The sequence below is a fragment of the Macrotis lagotis genome, chromosome 2 (genome assembly GCF_037893015.1).
Source record: "Macrotis lagotis isolate mMagLag1 chromosome 2, bilby.v1.9.chrom.fasta, whole genome shotgun sequence".
In the NCBI taxonomy this organism is placed as follows: Eukaryota; Metazoa; Chordata; class Mammalia; order Peramelemorphia; family Peramelidae; genus Macrotis; species Macrotis lagotis.
In genome coordinates this window covers 102,784,564-102,806,883 of record NC_133659.1, presented here as the reverse complement: position 1 = coordinate 102,806,883, position 22,320 = coordinate 102,784,564, and the positions used below count along the sequence as shown (strand labels likewise).

Below are 22,320 nucleotides of genomic sequence, written 5' to 3'. Positions count from 1 at the left end.
AAAAAAGGTTAAAACCCCAGCCCTAGCAAATTCTTCCCTCTTCGGCTTCTGTTGCCTCAAAGAGTAATCACCTCTTGGATTGCTAATAAGCACCATGGCTCCTTTCATAATCAAACTCATAAAATTTTAAAGCTGCAAGGAACTGTTGAAATTACCCAGAACACCTTCTTCCTTTTCTTTTCCAGAAGAGGAAATAAAGGGACACAGAAATGAAATTATTTCCCCAAGGAGTTGATTTGGGAAAAGAATTCATATTTCCTGACACCCCCAATTATCTTCTGCTCCCCATTATTTGAGCCAAGAGAAAATACACATACACAGTGGAGTCACTCTTATTTAGCAGACTCTTTAGAAACTATTCTTCTCTTACTACTACCCCTTCACCACATATAATCTATTTGGCAATACCAACCACTGCTGGCATTAGTGGTGGCTCAGCTTGCATTCTTTAATTGCTCTGGAGAAGTGAAGATTGCTAAAGGCCATTGTGTTAAAGCTTTGCCCAATCCCTGCCAATTAACTTCTGGCCCCCTCCACTTTTCATCTTACTTCTAGTCTTTCTGATTTCAGCATACCTGGGCCAGGAAGGCACAGATACTAATAAAAGGAAACAGGACTTGAGAGAAGGATAGAAATCACCAGCAGAGAGGGGCTTAAGCCAGATCTTGAACTGCCATTATGGGAAGAAGAACAATATGGACAGGTGAGTCAGTATTGAGGTGAGCAGGAAGCCTAAGGGGTTAGTGGGGGTAAAGTCAAACTGAGAAAGAGAGAGGAAATTTACTGCTAATTAAAGGGCTGCTCATAATGCATTCTTTCTGGTTGTTGTTCCTGCTGGAAGAACCATCATGGCACAATATAACTCTAGAATCTATGTTCAAATGTTTCTTCTATCACTTGTACTCTGTGGCTTGAGTGAGACCTTTAAAGACCAATTCCCTCATTTTATAGATGGGGAAACTTGGAGAGTCAATGTTCAAGATCACACAGGTGATAAGTTGTACGACTATTTAAGCCCAAATTTTCTGACATCTAGGGGGTCTTTCCTGCAGTCCCTCATCTCTCTCTCTCTCTCTCTCTCTCTCTCTCTCTATCTATCTATCTATCTATCTATCTCTCCATTCTCTTATTCATTTTCTTTCTCATCATATTTTTTTAGGTTTGATTCTTCTGCTGTTGCTTCACTGCAGTAAGTAAACAATTTCCCTGGACAAAACATTTGATTTCTGTCCCCCTTCCCTGAAATCTCTAATACCACCTCAATAATATAACCAAAAAGTCAAAGACAATTCCTTAAACAGATTTCAACAGAAACTTCTCTCCAAAGAGCTCGATCCACTTTGTCTGTCTTTGTGATCTTACTCAGTTTCTCAGCTAGCTTGGGAGGGGAATGAAGGATGATTCCTTATTATGTAAAGGAGAGAACAGAGGCAAAAAGAGACTGAATTAGTAATCCACAGCCTGTTCCAGATGATGCTGTTTCTTCACCCAGAAGAGGGAAGGAAATGGACTTAGTAGCCAGCTCAGAGACGAGCTACAAAGCAATATAAGTGGTTCAATTGTCACTGAACCTTGAATTCTGGTTAAGGCTTTTTTTTCCATAATCCCTGCTGATGGTTTCAACATTTCATTTCTCCTGCTCCAATTCCCTTTCTCCTTACTCTTGGTGTTGTTCTTGTCATTTTTTTTTAGTACTGTCTGATTCCCTATGATCCCATATAGGGTATTCTTGGCAAAAATACTGGAATGATTTGACATTTCTTTCTCCAGCTTATTTGACAGATGAGAAAACTGAGGCAAACAGGGTGAAGTGACTTGCCCACAGTCATATGGCTAGTAAGTGTCTGAGACCAGATTTAAACTTATGAAGATGATTTTCCTGATTGCAATCCTAGTGCTCTATGCATTATACCACCTAGCTTCCCTGTCCCTACTCTTAAAGAACTGCAAATTATCCACCTTGGCCAAAAGACAGCTCTCATCTTGGGGCAAGGGCAGGAGGATGGATGAGCCTCTGATAATTAGTGGAGGGGTGATATGACTCCATGCTCAGAGATATTTCAATTCTACTCAGTTCATTTAAACAATTGATATTGTTCTGTATATGCCAGGCAGGTCTCAACTCAAAGAAACAAGGACAAAAAAGAAAATTATTCCCTGCCCTCCAGGAACTTACATTCTAACTTCCTGCATTTATTTCATATAACTTTTCTTTCTGTACTCTATGTACAGTTTGCTTTCCAACCAAACTGGCCCAATAACTATTCCCTGAACTGGACAACTTGATCAATAGCCTTGGCCTTTGGGAAAACAGACTGGGGCCCAGGTCTCCCATCTCCTAGTCCATTTATCTGGATATTTGAATTGGACTATGAGTTCCTTGAGGACAGGGGCTGTTTCTCTCTTTCCTGGTACAAGGATCATCACATAATATCTGAAGTTTAGCAAGCACCAATACATACTTTAGAATTGATGTATTGATTGTCACTATGTGATAGCACATGGCTGAAGGGTTTATAGTCAATTTGAATTCCAGTGCTACCCAGTGCTACCCAGTCCTAGAGCAGGTGATGCAGTGGATAGAGGGTTGGGTCTGGAGTCAAGAAGACTTGAGTGCAAATATGATCTCAGATATTACAACCTGGGTCACCCTGGGCAAGTCATTTAACCCTGCTTGCCTCAGTTTCCTCATTTATAAAATAAATTGAAGAAGGAAATAGTCAACCACTCCAGTCTCTTTGCCAAAATAAAGCCCAAATGCAGTCCTGAATAACTGAATGTGACTGAAATGATTGAATAAGGACACAAACTACTCCTGATAGACTATGTGACCTGGGTCAAGTCATAAAAAAAAGTTTCTTCATCTGTAAAATGGGAATACTAAACCTACATCAAGGGTTGTGAAAAAACATCTTTGAAAAATATAAATCCATATAGAAATATGAACTTAGTTTCTTCTGGTTCTGGACTCCAGGAATAAGCCTTCTAAATGAGACAGTATATAGAGTTCTGAGTCATCAGTCAGGAAGATCCCACTTCAAATTGGACCTTACACTCTTACTGTGTGACCCTGGATAAGTCACTTAGCCTCCATCTGTCTGTTTCATCAGCTGTTAAATGGGGTTCATCATAAGACCTACTTCACAAGGTTGTGAGAATCAAATGAGATAGTATTTGAAAAAGTTCTTATCACAGTGTCTGGTATTCAGTAGATGCTTAATAAGTGCTTTCCCCCCCTTCCTTCTTAGAAAAATAAATTATTTTATTAACCATCTAAGTGTTCATAAACTGGTACTCTGTAAAATACTGATTTGAAAGGAAATCATTTAGAAAAAAGAATAAAACATAAATCTAAACCCTGGGGCACTCCTCTTCCAAATTTTCATTTCTTTTTTTGACTTTCCCTTTGGTGTTGTGTAGCAGCATCAGCAGCTCTTATTTCTGTTGCTTTATAGTTTACAAGGTACTTTTAAAAATAAAGCCCTGTAAAGTGGTAACCCCATTTTATGAAGAAAACTGAATCCAAGAGAGATTGAAATGACTTGAACAGAGTCACACAGCCAGTAAGAGTCAAAGAGAGGATCTGTATCCACGTTCACTGATTTCCCCCTATACCCTATAACTACTGGGTGTAGTTAATAATATTGACTCCCTTCAGAGTCAGGAATCCCCTTTATGGGCTTACTCTGTGGATCCAGGAGGCAATTGACTCCTTGGGGCAATGATAGTTTTGCTCACTTTTATTGAATCTTCCATCTATTCCCATCCCAGTCGCTGCTGCTAAACTGGTCTGCTACTTCACCAACTGGTCCCAGTATAGAGCTGGCCAAGCAGCCTTCCTCCCCAAGGATGTGGATCCTTTCCTTTGCACTCACCTCATCTATGCCTTTGCTGACATGAAGAATCACCAGCTCACCACATTTGACCCAAAGGATGTGCAGTTTTACAAGGATTTGAACAGTCTGAAAAGCAAGTGAGTCACAGAAAGAAAAAGGAGGATGGGGGGACAGAGCCAAAGCCTCAAAGAGCAAGGAAACCAAGACAGATATCCTTTATTGTGTTACCCCAAGAAATGTACATGCACATACCTATCTCAATACCTAAAGTGTTAATCCTAGACTAGCTCCTGGGGTCCTGCCCTCAAGGAGTTGACAGTCTAATATCCTACTGAAATAAGGAAATACAAGTTACAAAAATATAAGCAGCTTCCGTCTGCTCTCATCTCAGAGCTCCTGAAAAAGACCCAGCTTCAGGCCTTAGGTCTTGCAAATCTTGCCATCTGAGCATTTAAATTTAGAAATGGCCCAGGAAACCTTAATAATTAATAACACATATCAGAAAACATAATATAGTATAAAAATATAATATAATAATAAAATAATTACTAACAATGTAATTTATAAAGTTATTTATATTTTTATTTACATGTATAGTAGACACATACACACACACACACATATATATATATATTTATATGAAGACTAATTCCTTATAACAGTCATGTAAGGAGATACTAATGGCTGTGATTATCCCTATTTTGCAGATGTAGAAACTGAGGCTCAGAGGAACTAAACAATATCCAAAAACATACATCTAGCAAGTGTCAGAGGGAGTTTTTCTTTCTTCACTTAAAAAACAAATCCACAACATTTTATTGAGGCCTTTTTGTCTTTACATCAAGATCATTTCACCAACTCTTCCTCTTGCCTGCCATATGACAAAGAAAAACAATTAGCAACAAAATCCAATTTAGAATCAGTGAGTACGTAATAGTGGATGTGAATATTCTTTCCTATCATACTCTCCCACTCACTATGAAAGCGGAGATACATTTCATTATCTCTTCTCCGGGACCTTCATTGGTTTTTCAATTACTGAGAGTTGAACTTCCTTCTAGTGATCATTTAATTACATTGTTGTCATTGTGAATATTGTTCTCTTGATTCTACTAATTTTGCTCAGCATCAGTTCATACCAATCGCTTAATTATCTTCCCACTTGTGACATATGGTCCAGCCCACTGTGTCTTTTTTGTAAGTTTTAATCCTACTGAAATAAGGAAATACAAGTTACAAAAATATAAGGAGTAAGATGACAGGTACATAATCAAATTCCATCTACCTTAGACTATACAGTGCCTGACATATGGAGCAGAGCTTTATCAAAAGTACTTCAAATCTAGATTCTCCCTAGCTCTGGCACCCACTTTACAGTATTTGGTTCCCTCAGGGTCTCCAAACAAGAATGCCATTCTTTAAGTTTTTTAAAAATAATTTTTGATGTGCACTTACAAGATTTAGAACTAGAAGAGGTCATTCAGTCCAAGATCCTCATTTTTATAGATGAGTAATTTCTGACGGTGAGAAGTGATTCAAGGTCACAAAGCTAGTGAGTAGCAAAACTAGAATTTGAACCCTTATCTTCTGGCCCAGTGAATAGCATACTGGATATATAGTTAGGAAGATTCATCTTCCCTAAGTTCAAATCCAACCTCAGATATGTACTGTTTGACTCAGTTTCCTCATCTTTAAAATGAGCTATTCTTTTACCAAGTAAACCCCAAATGGGGTCATGAAAAGTTGGAAACAACTGAACAGCCACAAACTTTTGATCCTAAATACATCTTCTACTAGACCATATCACTTTTAAATAAAAATGTACCATCTGAGGCTTGAATTTAGGACTTTCAAGTGATGACACGGATCCATTTCCAAGAAAGCACAGCCTCCCAAAATGAATTGGAATCTTCCTCCTATTCAACCCCCCCACCTTATAATTTCATTTCATTCAATTCAATAAAGAATTAAGTCCCTATTATTTACTAGTCACTGTGCTAAGGATACCAAAAAGAGGCAAAAAATATTCACTGCCCTCAAGGAGTTGACAGTCTAATGGGAAAGATCACATGCAAACTGATATATACAAAACTAGTTATATACAGGATAAATAGGAAAAAATTAAAAATGGAAATTAAGAAGGGTTACAGAAGACATATACCAATTATGTACTCGCTGAGTCACCTAGTTTCTAGAAGAAATGTTGCCTATTTCAACAATGGATATTTGCATGATATAATTTGATTTTCACTAGTTGTCCTCATCCACACAGGCTCTAGTGGTCAGTGCCTTGATGTTTGATCATAACTAGACACGGTATCTCAGGTGTGATCTTAGGAGGTCTGGAACCCTAGATATTCCATTCTGAAATGTTACAAGTCATTTTGCTCATAAAAACCTTCTTAAAGTAGGTTAAGCAGGGATGTAGATGAAGTCTCTTTTTGGTTTGCCACATCAAATTGCAACCCATATGAAATCTTTAGTCAGGTTGGTTTGGGTTTTTTATATCAATGTCTGATAAGTTGGGTCTCCCCCATTTCAATTATGCAATTTTGTTTTCGAACCCAAGAGGACATTCCCTTCGTTTTAACTTTTTAATTGTTTTTTAAATTTAACATTCATTTTTGAGTTTCATATTCTCTCTCCCTTATACCTGTCCTTCATCGATTGAGAGGACAAACAATGTAGTATTCATAATGCATATGAAGTCACATGAATTAAGTTGCAAGAAAAGCAAGAAAAATAAAGTGAAAAAAAATTGTACTTTAATCTGCTCTCAGAGTTCATCAGTTCTTTCTCTGGAGGTAGATAGCATTTTTCACTCTAAGTCCTTTAGAATTGACATGGATCATTGTATTGATAAGAATAATCGCAGTTGATCAATCATTACAATATTATTGTTATTGTGTACAATGTTCTATTCTATTTACTTTATTTTGCTTTGCTTCAGTTCATTATAAGTCTTCCCAGGTTTTTCTGAAGTCATTGAGCTCATCATTTCTTATGGTACAATAGTTTTCCATCATAATCCTATACCACAGGTTATTCAGGCATTCTTCAATTAATGGATATTCCTAAATTTCCAAGTCTTTGACTCAGAAAGAGAGCTGCTATAAATATCTTTATGCATATGAGTTTTTCCTTTTTATTTAATCTATTTTTCTGGGGCCCTCAATAATTTTAAGCATATAAAGGGGTTTTTAGACCAATATATTTGAGAAAGGCTGTCCTAATCTCTTTTAATTGCTCTCGTCTTTTCTCAGGAATCCCAGTCTGAAAATCCTGCTGGCTGTTGGAGGCTGGAATTTTGGAACTAAAAAGTGAGTCAAGAGCCTGTGAGATCCTTTAGTAGGATGAGTTAGGTGGGAAAGCCTAATCTAGGGGTTCAGGAGGAAGAGAAGCAAAGCCCTATTGAGTTGTGGTAGAAAGGAGGTTGAAGGCAAAACCTTCTTCCAAACTTTCAGTCACCCCACTTAGCAACGATGGAAGTTTAAGAAAAGGAGAAGGCATTGTGAATAGTATAGAAGTATAGGGAAAGGGACAGAAATAATGTTTATTTAAGTGCAAGGAAGCAAAGAATCCAGCCCTATCTCTGGTTTAAGAAGACTTAAGTGTATCGCCAGGATGAGGAGAGGGTCCTTCTCACCTCTAGGTGTGAGTAGAATGGGACCAGGGCTAGAATAGTCCCTCCTAATTTCTTTAAAAAGTGCTTTCACAGGGGGTGGCTAGGTGGTGCAGTGGATAGAGCACCGGCCCTGGAGTCAGGAGTACCTGAGTTCAAATCTCGTCTCAGACATTTAATAATTACCTAGCTGTGTGGACTTGGGCAAGCCACTTAACCCCATTTGCCTTGCAAAAACTAAAGAAAAAGAAAAAAAGAAAGAAAAAAAAGTGCTTTTACTTCTTATATTTCATTTGATCCTAATAACAGCCCCATGAGGCAGGCAAGACAGCTAATATTATAATTTTTCAGATTAGGAAACTGAGGCTCACTAAGATAAAAATGGCTTGCCCATTTAGATAGATCAGAACTGCTACATCCAGGATCAAAATGAAGGAGTCTTCTAACTGCAATGGGGATGAATTAACTTCAAAGTAATGCCTAAAGCTGCAAGAGAGAAAAAAATTTAGGGACTACAGTAATCCTAGAAATGTAGCAGGGAAGTAGAGCACAAGGTACCTGTGAGTTCTCCAGGTCTTTACCTTATTCATCTGTTCTGGAGCCTGAGGACCTAGGAATCCCATTTTCCTCATCTGTAAAAGGAGAGACTTTTAAGAATCCTTCGAGTTTCAAGTCTGTGATACAATGACTCCTTTTCATCTTAGATCTGGAATTCCTTTCCTTTTTAAATTCCCCATGCCAGGAGGTGGCAGTCAGCTCCCTCTAAGGGAAGAATGACTTTTCTCAGCTAACTGAATAAATGGCCAGGATTGAAGGATTCTAAAAGGATATTGAGAATATTGACGGGACTTTGGGGACTAAGGGTGCTCTATGTGTTAGCAAGATAAGGAGATAGGGTATAGGACAGGGAGAGAGGAGCTGGTGACTTCTGTCTTTCTTCCCTTTCCATTCAAGGAGGTGGTAGATGTAAAGCTATAGGGACCTGCCTTGAAATTTGAGTGGTCACGCTCCCTAGCAGAAAGGATTGAGATCCAAGTTCTCTCATTTATTACCTGTCTCACCCTAGACAAATCCATCCCCATCTTTTTCCCTAGTCTGTTTCCTTTTTAGCAAAGTAGGACTAGGTGAGTGTTAAAATCCTATAATCCTAACATAGATTGTAGATTTAGGGTAGGAAGAGTCCTGGAGGCCATCTACTCCAACCCCCTCCTTTTATATGCAATGAAACTGAGGCCTGGGGAGATGAAGTGACATGCTTAGGGTCACTCAAGTAGTAATGAATGATACAGAACATCCACACCCATTCTCATTCCGTCTCCTGGATTCCTTGCAGGTTCACAGACATGGTGGCTAGGCCTGAAACCCTCCAGATTTTTATCCAGTCAGTCATTAGCTTCCTGCGTCAATATAATTTTGATGGCTTTGACCTTGACTGGGAGTACCCAGGCAGCCGGGATAGTCCCGCTATAGACAAGGAGAGATTCACGGCTCTGGTGGAGGTATGGTTGGGTAAGAGGGTGGGCAGACAGCAGCCATCTGATTTTCCAGCTATGGTGGAAAAATGGGAAAGAGTTCACCCTGGTTGGTACAGGCACCATGAAATACCCCAAGGAGATCAGAGATTGGTCCAGTGCCAATGGCCTCACCAAGGTGCTAGATCAGAACTCCAGGCTCTAAGCCACCCTTCTGGACAGAACTTTACCATGCATCCCATTTATAGGTCATCTCCTACTTTCAGATATTTTGCTGTCAAAAAGGAAAGCAGAGGGGTGTGATGATTGGAAAACCAAGAGGTTCTGGGTTCAAATTCTGATTTTGACATATACTGGCTGTGTGACTTTGGGCAGACAGTCAATGATCATTAAATATTTATTAAACATCTATTATATGTCTGATACTAGACTAGGTAGGATTTTATCTGGGACTTGAAGGAAGTCAATAAAGGCAGAAAGTAGATATAAGGAGGCAGAGCATTTTGGGAGTGGAAAAAGACCAGGGACAATTCTCAGAATCAAGAGATGAAGTGTTTGGTTTGAGGAACAGCAAGGAGGCCAGTGGTTCTGCTGAATTCCAGATTGTGTTTGTGTGTGTGTGTGTGTATGTGTGTGTGTGTGCAATAAGGTGTAAGAAGACTGGAAATATAGGAAGAGGACAAATTATAAAAGACTTTGAATGCCAAACAGAGCATTTTATATTTGATCCTAGAGATGATAGGCAAGTCACTTAATTTCTTAGTTGCAGAGGCTATTCTGTAAAGCTATAATTTGCATATCTAGTGTTGCTCTACATTGGTGTAAAGGAATTTCTTTGAGCAAGTTTCCTACATCATTGAAATCACCTAAGTTGGTGGGGGTGGGGGGAATCAGAGTATAAATTTCCCCTCTTTCGAGAGGGTAAAAAATGGCTAATAGGGTCACAGATGAAGTGATCCTTCCTGCTCCTCACCAGACCTTCATTTACACCCAGAATGGAGGGGAGGTAAGTATTATTATATCACATGGATTTTTGTATGATTTGACCCCAAGTTACCTCCCCAGAATCTGCACAATGCCTTCATCGAAGAGAGTCAGAAGTCAGGGAAGAATCGGCTCCTTCTGAGTGCGGCAGTTCCTGCAGGTCGTTATCACTTGGATCGAGGCTATGAGGTCCAGAAAATCTCCCAGTGAGTCTAGGACCCATGGGGTGGAAGGAATCTCTACTATGTACTTTGTTCCTGAGGGATTAAGTCCCTAGAAACAGGACCATCCTCTACAAGGGAGAGGGGAAGGGCGATCACGGGCATCACTTTTTGTGAACCTTAAAGGTCATTTTGCCCCCAGAAAAAGATAGCTCCTTCTTCAGGTCAACAAACAACATCCTGATGTTCTACCACAAGTTCACAGATATGGCAGCCATTCTGTTAGACCTTTGCTTTCTTAGTTGTCATTACCTATTGGAGAGACTCCAACCTTTCACACTTCCCTCTTTCCATGATATCCACAGGGCTCTAGATTTCATCAATCTCATGACCTATGACATTCATGGCACTTGGGAAAGAACTACTGGTCACAACAGCCCCTTGTATAGGAGACAGTCCGAGAAAGGAGAAGCAGCTGAGGCTAATGTTGTAAGTGACTGGAGCCTGGGGCAAAGTCTCAGTGTCCCCTGGGATTGTTTGAGAGGACCAAAGGATAGCCCAGCAGTTACTGGGAGAGTTGATAGGGTTAGGACTTCTGGGAGTAAGGCCTTTAGGAGTTTGGGGCTTCTTGGGTGATGCCACTCAGGGGCATAGATAGAAATTTCAGGTTCTCTCAGGTGTCAGAGAAAGTGGAAGCTGGTCAGTAAGTCATAGTGCAAAATCCTAAATGATCCTGTATTCACTCCAGATTTTTAATTTTAGAAGTCAATTGTTTTTCTCTTTAAAAATAATATGAAATTGAGCTGTTTTTACTTAGTTTAATTTTACTCTCTCTTCTGGGTTAGTAGCCCTTGATATACAACGCACACACACACACACACACACACACACACACAGTCCTCTCTTTAATTTATCGTTAATTCCTCTAAAACTTTCCTTCAGTATACCCATCCTATGGAGAACCCTGGAGAGATACTCTGAGGGAGGTAAAATAGTTTCTACTCAGCTGAATCTCCCAATCAGAAAAAGAAAACAATGTCCCTGTCCTCAGGGAGCTTCCAGTCTGATGGAGAAGGGAAACATTCCTTTGATATCAGACACAAGTACCAATGAATAAAGTGAAAAATGCTACCCAAAGCTGATGCTAAGGAGACACAGTGCAACAGTTCCTTGTTCCAACAGAGTTAGCTTAGAAAGGCTGTATACCATACTTTTCTTTATTCTATGCTCCCAGATGAAACCAGAAATGGTTTTAGTTCCATTCAGGGTTCTGGAAACTTTATTGTCCCAATTCCATTCCATTTAGAAATATTCTATGCTACTCAAGAGCTTTCCTAGACTCTTCAGGATGATCCAAACTAGGAACATCCCATCTTATACTAGAAAGACTAGACTTAGAAAGGTTAAAGTTAAGTTTACACAGAGGAGAGGACATTGGCTAGAGAAGATAAGAGGGTCTTATGCAGAGGGAAAGGTCAGGAAACAAGTGAACGAAATGAGGAAGATAGAAAGTCCCAGATAGAGTGGTCATAGAATACATCTTTCTCCAACAGATTAAAAAAATAGAGCTTCAGTGAGTCAAAGAGACCTCTTTAAGGTCATGTACACAATAAACAATAGAATGAGCATCATTGTTTTAGACCTCAATGAGGCCAACCCCTTCATTTGACCAATATAGGGTCATTCAGTTAGTAAGTGTATGAACTGTAATTTGAACACAGGTTTTCCTGATATGAAAGTTAACACTCTACTTGCTATACCATCATGCCTCCGAGGATTCAAAATCTTTCCTCAGACTCCCAAATCCGGAATTCTTTCCACTCCACCAAGTTGGAGACTAAGAAAAAGTTCAAATAGATTAAGGCATTTAAAAGAAGATGGGGTGGGGTAGAGAAAAAGAGGACTTCAAAGCATTGTTTAAAGAATTGTTTTATCAGCTTCACAGGAATCCATCAGAGTTTGGTTTGGGGGGAATCCTTGTTTCTCTACTTCCCATGTTTTAACTCTAACTATTCTGGCTCCTAGGATTTTGCTGTGAACTATTGGCTGAAGAAGGGGGCCCCATCAAATAAAGTAATCTTGGGCATGCCCACCTATGGACGGAGTTTTACCCTTTCCTCCCTTTCAGACACAGGAGTAGGGGCCCCAACTTCTGGGGCTGGGATTCCTGGCTCCTTCACAAAAGAGGGAGGCTTCTTGGCTTTCTATGAGGTAGGATAACCAGCACTCCAAGGTTGAGAGGTAGGGTTGGGGTTGAGTATCTGTACAAATGGGAATAGAGATTCTTCTCCCCAAGACCCTGTTCATTTGTAAATAGTTAAATATATAGACATGTTATTTTTTATTTTTTTCCTTCACCCCAAGCCCCTGGATGAGTATGTTGAAAACCAGGCAAATGGTGCCCATTATTGTCTTTATACTATGTTGCCTCATTCTGAGGTTCAAGTCTGCTTCCAGAGGAAACCAGAAATGATTTTAGCTCCATTGGAGGTTCTGGAATTTTTATTGGCCCAATTCCATTCTATTTAGAAACATTCCATGCTACTTAAGAACTGTCTTAGACTCTTCAGGATGATCCAAACTGAGAACTTCCCATTTTAGTCTACTACTGCTACACCACAGCTGATATCTAGAATTAGTTTGACACTTACAGAGTGCTGGTGAGGAGAGAAGAGGATGAGCCAAAGAATGCCATACTGCCCCTTCCCCCCTCCCCTTCTCTTTGCCTATCTCATCCCATCTATGCTTGTCACCTGTTTCTCTAGGTATGTACGTTGACAGATGCTACTTTCCACATGATAGAAGAACAAAAGGCGCCTTATGCTATCCAAGGCAACCAGTGGATAGGCTTTGATAATGTGGAGAGCTTCAGAGCCAAGGTGAGTATCCTATAGGATCTTCTACGTAATCTTTAAATCAAGACTCTCAGTGCATTCTATACATTGAAAAAATTAGAATAGTGATGATTTATAAACCTTTTTTTTTTCAAATTGCATTTTATAAAAGAAACAGCTGCTGGGAGGTGGGATTGAAACTTTCTACATTTATCCTTTGGAACAACCATCAACTACTGTCTGGTTCCACAATAACTGTACAAATGAAGTCCCCTGTAAAATATATTTTGTCATAGTTTCCTCTTCTACAAAATGAATGGGTTAGAGTAAATCTGTGGTGAGTGAAAGATGAAATGACTGAGGGAAAAAAAAGGTTTGATTTTCTGAGTATATCAACTTAATTAAGCAATGCATGCCAATTGCCTAACAAAGCAGATTCAGATTCCCCAGTTAAGGTTTGGACCCCAAATACAGGGAAAGAGAAACTTTTATACATTCAGAACAATTAATAAAATAAGATCAATTAATTAAAATGAAACAAAACAATAGTAAAAAATCTGATTTTTTTAATTGGAGGAAAGATTAAGGACTTTCCAAATTAGGAGGGAGAGAATGAATAGATGAAATTACCTAAATTCAGAAAAAGAAGTGTTCCACTTCTTCCAAGTGATGGCTAGCAATCAAAGGAATATAGATATAATAACTAATTGATCAGTATGAGCCCAGTTTTCAGATAAGACACTTGAATTGATTGTGAGAAAATTCCTTGCATTAGTCATTGGATTGTACTGGGTTTCTGATCAGCATAACCTAGGGTCTTAGTTAAAGGTCTTAAAACAGCATGGAGAGGTAGTCCAGGTTCCCAAACTGATTCAAACAGTGCAATAAGGTTTTCTTTCAATTCATATAATTAAATTAAGTTTTGTCATAGGACAGGATTTTAGCTAGTCACATGACTGAATAGAAAGGGAACTGAGCTAGGTCAAGAATTGAATCACAAGATGGAATCAGTGTGGTGCACAAATTAACAATTTGTTCTCCTAATCCCCTCAAACCCTTGATATCTATTAGAGGCACCTTTGTCTTCATTTATAGGGAGAATTTTGGAGACTGAAGAGGTCATTGATCTCTCCTGGTCATTCCCCAAAATTATCAGTAAATAGTCTCTAAAAGGATGATTATATGGTATCCATTACCATCAAGCAATTAATAAGTGAAAGTTTAACCCAATGAATAGTTTACACAAATATTCAAGTGAAATGTATTAAAGGCTCTACCAGAGGTAACTTTGGTTCCAGGATAAATGGAGTAAAGGGCTGGAATGTGACTGCTTCCAATGTTACTCCTGGGCACCTAAGGAATTTTCCTATATTTTCAGCTCTCCCATTTATGGAAGGCAGGCAGCTGTGAATCTTCTTTCAGCTTGGTGATACAACAGTTTAATCATTAAATGTTTTATTTTGTCCTCCCCTACATCCTCAAGATTTGGAGAGTGCTGATTGTTCAAGGTAAAGGCAGCTGAGCTCATGAATAGTCTTTCTGAACTCATGATTGGTCTTCCTTGGAAACTCTTCCTTGGGATACATTTAACATCTCAGTAGCCTTAGACACAAGTAATCTTTATCTGTATGGGAGGCTTGTGCAGGATAGTTTTTCCCAATTATCTAAAGATGACCTAAAGGGTTGAGTAGGAGGAAATGGGACAGAGCGTACTCAGTAAGGCTTTTCCACAAAACTTAGGAAAGAGGAAAAAGTAGTTTTGCATTCTTAAGAGGAAACTATCAACTCAACATAATACACTCAATCCATGTTTCTTAGGAAGGGAATTTACCCAAGTAGAGGTTTCAATGGAAATTTTAGAATACAATAAGTAAATAAGTGATTTCAAGGTACCACACCACTTCCATGACAAAAAATTAATAATCAGTTGCATCTCAAATTGGAAGGTGGATTGTAGCAGTCACACAAGACAAAGGTCAAGAAGAGCTACAAATATCCTTCCAATCCTAATATTCTCTGCATCTACGAGTCTAGGGAAGGATCAGAATCTGGAAGAAGCTAGAAACTCAAGCTCTACAGAGTTATTAAATAATATCTCAGAATCTAGGAATGCCAAAATTGGAAGAAACCTTAGAGATCATCTATTTCTTAACTAGTCAGTCCATGAATTTGTTTTATCAAACATTTTGATAACTGAATTTCAGCATAATTGATTTCCTTTGTAATCCTATGTATTTTTATTTTGCATTCTGAGAAAGGTTTCTGTTGGATTCACCAGACTGCCAAAGATCTCCATGACATCCCAAAAAGTTTAGAACCTTTGGACTAGTACAATCCTCTCATTTTAGAAAAGAAAAACTGAGGTAATGGGAGGTGAAGTTTATCAGACCATAAAGCTAATAAATATAGATTCTCTAGCAATGACCAGACTGCCAAAGGTTTCTGTAACATCCAAAAATGTTTAGAATCCTTGGTCTAGTTCAATCCTCTCATTTCAGAGGTGAAAAAACTGAATCAATGCGAAATAAAGTTTATCAGACCACAAAAGCTAATAAATGTAGCTTCTTTCATAAGCTGGCTACCTTTGAAAGACAGCTGCTTTCCAGATGGTGAAACTGTGATTTTAAAAGATTCCTTCCACTCAAGTTTTTCAGCATGTCCTCCCCTGGCCTAAGTGACCTTTGATATGTCTGCCCATAATCTTTCCCTCTCTTCCCCCTACTAGGTTAGATATCTGAAGCAGAAGGGTCTAGGTGGGGCCATGGTCTGGTCTATAGATATGGATGACTTCAAGGGGACCTTCTGCAACCAAGGACCATATCCACTTATCCAGACCCTGAAGAAAGAGTTGGGTGAGTAAAATGATACAAGGCCTCCCCTGAATCTCAGACTTTTCTATCCTTTTGGAGAATTGTTTTTTTTTCTTAAGACTGATTCTCCAAATCTCATCTCCTCCAACTAATTGATTGAAAAACTTGTTGAAATTCACTTTTATAAAAGCTCCACTTGCCTTATTTTTTCTCTGCCTTCTTTGCATCAGAAGTGACTGTCCCATTTCTTTTTTATCTTCCATGGGAACCTGCATAGTCAACCTAGTGGTTTCACCCCAAAAGGTATTGAAGGTTGTTCAGCCCAGAAGGTTGTTATGGAAATTTAGCTACAAGGCAGTTGATGCACAGTGGCTAGACCTCTGGACCTGGAGTCTGGAAGACTTGAGTTCAAATCCAATTTCAGATGCTTACTAGCTGTGTGACCCAAGGCAAGTCACTTAATCCCAGTGTCCTCAATTGTAAAATGAGTTCAATAATAGCACTTACCTCTCAGGGTTGTTATGGGGATCAAATTAGATATTTGTACAAATTAGATATTTGCACTTTACAAATATCTAATTTGATCCCCATAACAACCCAGAATAGATGTTCTGTAAAGGTTTATTCCTTTCCCCTAAAGCCTCAGTTGTGTTATAAAATATTAAGACCAAATGTTGCAACAGTGGCTTTGGACAAGTGTTCTTAACATTTCTTGACTCCCTAAGATCAGATACCAGCCATTCAGTCACTATGCATTTATTTTGACTTTTCAAGAGCTCTCCAATATACCTTTCTCCTCTGACACTGCTAGTCCTTTAATGCAGGCCCCCTTACCTCATACTTGAATTATTGCAATAGACTGATGTTGAGTCTGCCTGCCTTGGATTTCTTCCAATTCCAGTCCATTACAAATCCAATGCTCCCTTTAGCCATCAAACTGATTTTCCTAAAGTGCAGATTTCAACATGTTTCCACCTTCCCCCCATAACCCCCCCACACCCCTACTCAATAAACTCCAGTGGCTCCCTATGGCCTCCAAGATCAAATACAAAATGGTCTGTTCGTCATTCAAAGCCCTTCCTAACCTAGCCCCCTCCTACCTTTCCAATGCCCTTAGAGCTTGCTCCCTACAGTGTACTCTTCAGTGACATTGGCCTCCTGGCTGTTCCACAAACAACACTACCCATCTCTCAGCTTTGGACATTTTCTCAGTTGGCCCACATACCTGTGTGTTTCCTCTCCTCACCTCAGTCTCCTGACTTCCCTAGCTTCCTTAAATCTTATCTTTTACAGAAAACCTTTCCCAACCCCTCTTAATTCTTCTCTTCTCTTAATTCCTTCCTGTTTGTCTTGTATATAACTTGTTTCTATATATTTGTTTGCATGGGACTGTCTTTTGCCTCTTTATGTTTCTCCAAGCCTTAGCACATTGTTATCGTTCAATTGGTTCAGTTATATCCCACTCTTCGTGACCCTATTTGGGGTTTTCTTGGCAAGGATTCTGGAGTGGTTTGACATTTCCTTCTTCAGTTCATTTTACAGATGAGAGAACGGATGTAAACAGCAGAGTCTAATAAATGTTAATTGATTGATTTAGTACTTCATACCAGCCATTGTGCTAAGTGTTGGGGATACGAAGAAAGACAAAAACAATATAAAGCATCAGCAACAAACCACAGTTCTTGCTCTCTAGGAGCTCACAGTTTATAATCAAGATTTGTTGTTGTTATTGTGGTTTAGTAATTTCATTCATTTCTGACTCTCTGACCCATTTGGGGTCTTCTTGGCAAAGATATTAAAGTGGTTTGCCATTTCCTTTCCAGATTCACTTTACAGCTGAGGAAACTTACCAGGATCACACAGCTAGTGTCTGCTGCCAGATTTGAACTCAGTAAGATGAGACCAAGAATTCTTTCCACTGAACCATCTAGCTGCTCCTATATCAAAATAGGATGTCTATATGTATTTCAAATCAAAACTAAGTAGTCACCTAGTTCCTTTTAGAGATTCAAACTATTGATTAGGTATCAGGGATATCCTTTGTTAATTTCTTTTGTTTACTTTGAACAGACTAAAAGAAGGAAGGGAAGCTAGGTGATCCTAGTGTATAGAGTACTGGTCCTAGAATCAGGAAGACTCACCTTTCCTAGTTCAGATTCATCCTCAGACATTTACTTTCCATGTGACCCTGGGCAAGTGACTTAATCCGATTTCTCTCAAATTCCTCATCTGTAAAATAAACTGGAAAAGGAAATAATACATTATTTCAGTCTCTTTACCAAAAAAGAATGGGTATGACTAATTTACTGATCAATAGGTCCTTTTTATTGTGATCATATAGTTTGATTCTATTCAAATGATGGTTAAAATTATGAATATACTATATATTGTTATAGTAACATATCTTTTACCTACAGTATATATGTAAATATATTTTGCTATAGTATATTTGTTTAGATTAGCATTTATGCTTATTTTGTTGCTAAAATAGACTTTGAAGTGGTTGCAAACTACTGAAATGTTCTGTAATCAAATCCTGTTGAGCACTAAAACTATTGCTGAAAGACAAGGCCTTCAAATCTGAGTTTGTGTATATAACTATAGAAGAATCTTTGCTACAATGGAAGATAAGGGTAATAGTTTTAGTAACCTCCTCCCCTTCTCAAAGAGAAGGCTTTGCTGCTCTAGGACAAACATTGCTCTAAGGCAAACATCCAGGTAGTAACTACCACCTCCAGGACAGAAAGATTATAAGTAATGCCATGTAGCTAGACCTGGTGATTACCTTTGTGGAGGAAGTAGGGAAAGATATGGGTGGCAATGGGAGGTCTAATATCCTCTAGGTTTTGGAGCTGCTAGCATCCCTTGCTATTTTGAGGACTTTTACTGTTACTGTTACTACAATCTGACCTTGAATGTGTTCTTTAGAGAGATTTGATAGGTGCACATTCAAGTTTATGAAACTACTAATTGGCATATAAGTTGTTGCTATTGATGACCATGCTATTCTTTATAATCATATAATAATAGTTTGTTAGGAAACAGATACAATAGTGGTTCCTGGTACTGACTATTTGAGTGGTACCGTCATGGCTATCTTATGACATAATCTGAAGTTAGGGAGGATCATAGATGATGGAAACTGATTCACTCAGGATAACTTTTAAAATGGTCCTTTCTTTAATTACCTGTTGCTTCCCAATATTCTTTTTCTCCAAGGGAAAAATTATTGAATTTCTATAACTTAGAGCTCTCCTTAGTTTCTGGGTGTCCTTATATCCAAGGAGAGATAAGAAAGATGTCATTGCTTTGTCTGGGATGAGATCAGTGTTGCATTCTCAATGTGAGATATACTTCAAGATCTGGAATTTGAGCCCAAATAAGCCACAGTTCTTATGAATCAAATCAACTCCAGGTGGCTTTAGTAGAGCACTACAGCATTTCTATGGCAAGTAAGCACATAAGAAGTCTTTTTTTTCCTCATTATTGAGTGAAATTGTCCAACAGGCTGAGAGGCTGCAATGGAACAGATCACATACTAAATTCCAGGATTTCTTGAATGACCAACTGTAGGCCATATTAGTGGTCTTGTTCATCTATATTGACCTGACAGTCTAATTGATAAATCAAGAGTCCCCTCTGATTCATGGTTGTTTAGTATATGGAAGGTCCTCAGCCTAGAACAACAGCATTCGCAGTGCCTATTCAATGCCTGCCTCCAGGAGTCTGAGTCTTGATTTATAGGTCTTGACTAGGACCCTCAGGAAGATGCATGGGTGATTAAATAGTCGTCCATAATGTGTGGGAGATCAATCCCCTGAGAAAGTCTAGTCATATCATAAGTGCTCTTGAAATAGTGCCAGGTATTTAGCAAGGAATTAGAAATTGTTGAACTTACTGGCCTTTCCAATTATCCATTAGCCGTCTACATGAAAATTAGAGATGATGATGGACTTGTAATACATGATACTCTTTATCTTCAGATGAATTATAGCTGTTTTGGAATAATCAGTATTTAGATTTAGGACACGCATTCACTTTTTAAATAGAAATGTCTAGGGGTAGCTAAGTGGCGCAGTGGACAGAACACTGGCCCTGGAGTCAGGAGGACCTGAGTTCAAATCCGGCCTTAGACACTTAATAATTACCTAGCTGTGTGGCCTTGGACAAGCCACTTAACCCATTGCCTTGCAAAAAAGCCTAAAAAAATAGATATGGGGCAGCTAGGTGGCACAGTGGATAAAGCACCAGCCCTGGAGTCAGGAATACCTGGGTTCAAATCTGGCCTCAGACACTTAATAATTATTACCTAGCTGTGTGGCTTTGGGCAAGCCACTTAACCCCATTTGCCTTGCCAAAAAAAAAAAAAAACAACCTTAAAAAAATAGATATGACTGAAGGCATCAGACTGGCTACTGGTCAGTTTATTTAAGTCCCAATTGTCCTTAAAGTGAATTACCTTTTGCTCCCAGACAATTATCCCAACCTTGATAACTATTGGCTATTCTTTGGGATATTGAGTGATTGGAGGGATAAGATGACTAGAGATTAGACTTCTTCTGCCTCTATCTGTTGCATAGAATTCTATAACCCCAACCAATATAGCCTGTCTCATATTCAAGGCAATGTCTTAACCCAATCATGCAACCAGGAATAATGTTACAATATCTAGAATAGTTTTCTTCATTTGACTGTTTTGCTGTGTTTACTATACTATACTAACGTATATCTCCATCTTTATAAAGCATCAAGTAGAATAATGTATCCTATTTCTGATTTGCTGTTGTTCAGTCATTTCAGTCATGGCTTATTCTTTATGACTCCATTTGGGGTTTTCTTTGCAAAGATACTGGAGTGGTTTTCTATTTCCTTCTCCAGCTCATTTTACAGATGAGGAAACTGAGGCAAACAGGGCTAAATGACTTGCTCAGAGTCCCACAGTATGGTGCCAGATTTGAACTCAGGAAGATGAGTCTTCCTGACTCCAGGATTGGTGCTTTAATCACCACCTAGCTGCCCCGAAAAGGAGCAGATACAAAACGAGATTGAGGAATTAATGAATTAATGAGTTTAAAATGTGCTCTTTACAAAATGGGCTAATTCAGAAACATATATTCTAAGGTCTCAATCACATTATAAAATAGTAAGAATTAATATTATAGCAATGTCTTTGTGATAGCATTCTTAATTTTCCTTCATTTTGTAAACTCTGAAACAATCTCAAGAAAGCTACTGAAAACAGGCTTTATTGCTTTTAAAGAATAAACCAGAAATTTGATAGAGGAAATATCCCATCATTAACTAATTGAAGTGTCCCTTACTTACCATGGACTAAGTTAAGGATGGTAACTTTTTTTTCCCGACCTTGGATCTAACTAAAAGAGAGAACCCTTTAGCTTTTCAGGATAATAGTTCATCTCCAAAAGTGTGGCACTAGAATTAACAGCATGATTTTTCTTTTTTAAAGATCAAAAATCCCAAACCTAAATGTGCTTTATTTTATCTTGTGGAAATTCATCTTCTGTTTCATGATTGTTTTATAAAATGTAAGTAGACATTGTTTGCATCAGAAAGAATACCACTTATCAAGGAAATCTTTACTGAATGCTTTTCCAAGTAAGAATTCTTGCATGTTAATAAATCAGCTTGACAGATTTTTAGCTAAAAATACAGGAAAGCCAGTTTTTTCCCCCCACAGGTGAAGAATATCAGAGAAACCAAATATAGTAAAACAATTCAAGGACCACAAATCCATCACAGACCCCTGCCTGTTCTGGTTAGTTGGGTATTCTAAGTGACTGGGGCAGCTCACCTTTCTCTGACGTACAGTATGTCTGTTATTATCTCTCATGGGTGGTAGTTCTCCAAAGGTCATACCCATATCCAGTATTTGAAGACATTGGGGATGATTGTTTCATTCTCTTCCCAGGCATTTCATCATCAAATGAGAGTCCCACTCCAACCCAGACCTCCAAACCCACTCCAGGAGAAAACACCTTCTGCCAGGACAAGGGGAATGGGTTCTACTCCAACCCTCAGGAAAGTAACACCTTTTATAGCTGTATAGAGAAGCAGACATTCAAATTCTTCTGCTTGGAAGGCCTGGTGTTTAAGGAGTCTTGCACATGCTGTGATTGGCCTTAAGAAGCTCATTCCATTGGGGCTGATTCCTCTGCCAATCTTGGAGAATCATTCTTGGTGCTTATTCCAACCGACCACCCTGCTACCATCCTAAGACTTTGCTCTGTCTCAATTCAGCTCTATGGTGAGCAGGGGGATTCAGGTGTTCAAGGTTGTATTATAGACTTTTCATTTTTTTCCCCTTATTATCCCCAGATTGGTGCTTTAGGTTCCTAAGTCTTCTGTCTCTTTATTTACAATAAATTGTAGCCCATTGTTCTATAATGGGAGAAAAATGAAGCTAAAAACTGTTCCTTTTGTTTCTTTGATCCATCTTTCATTGAAGGTCTGAATTCAACTGGAATTCAACTTAACTTTAATAGCTGTAACCAGGAGAATAAATGGACTTTTCCCCAGGTGCCACCAATTGGTACCACTGATAGAGAGGGCGAGGTTACAAAACCTCACACAGACGTGATGT

At 38.8% G+C, this 22,320-nt stretch overlaps 1 protein-coding gene and 1 long non-coding RNA gene across 3 annotated transcripts in view; one reads left to right on the top strand and one right to left on the bottom strand.

The window, feature by feature from the left end:
* LOC141512999 (uncharacterized) overlaps positions 1 to 22,320 on the bottom strand; it is a 29,617-nt gene that overhangs the window by 4,557 nt on the left and 2,740 nt on the right. The window contains exons 3-4 of the long non-coding RNA XR_012475658.1: positions 17,861 to 17,960; positions 8,017 to 8,090 (exon numbers count right to left, since the gene is read on the bottom strand). This is a non-coding gene — a long non-coding RNA (uncharacterized LOC141512999). The remainder of the gene's footprint in view (positions 1 to 8,016; positions 8,091 to 17,860; positions 17,961 to 22,320) is intronic.
* On the top strand, positions 383 to 22,121 carry CHIT1 (chitinase 1). Of its 2 annotated transcripts, XM_074222410.1 has the most exons (11): positions 383 to 703; positions 1,160 to 1,189; positions 3,772 to 3,973; positions 7,100 to 7,156; positions 8,792 to 8,957; positions 9,996 to 10,120; positions 10,441 to 10,564; positions 12,101 to 12,286; positions 12,841 to 12,954; positions 15,635 to 15,761; positions 21,649 to 22,121. In XM_074222410.1, exons 1-11 carry the CDS (start codon positions 679 to 681, stop codon positions 21,861 to 21,863), a joined length of 1,371 nt encoding a protein of 456 aa, XP_074078511.1. In that variant the 5' UTR covers positions 383 to 678; the 3' UTR covers positions 21,864 to 22,121. The 2 variants fall into 2 exon arrangements, with proteins under 2 accessions (XP_074078511.1, XP_074078512.1); XM_074222411.1 differs by lacking the exon at positions 3,772 to 3,973.

Excerpts from the sequence above, each read along its gene's own strand:
- CHIT1 (XM_074222410.1), top strand. The coding sequence starts at position 679 with ATGGGAAGAAGAACAATATGGACAG. Across the intron at positions 1,190-3,771 it reads TCTGCTGTTGCTTCACTGCA|TCGCTGCTGCTAAACTGGTC; the intron begins GTAAGTAAACAA and ends TTCCCATCCCAG. Across the intron at positions 3,974-7,099 it reads TTGAACAGTCTGAAAAGCAA|GAATCCCAGTCTGAAAATCC; the intron begins GTGAGTCACAGA and ends GTCTTTTCTCAG.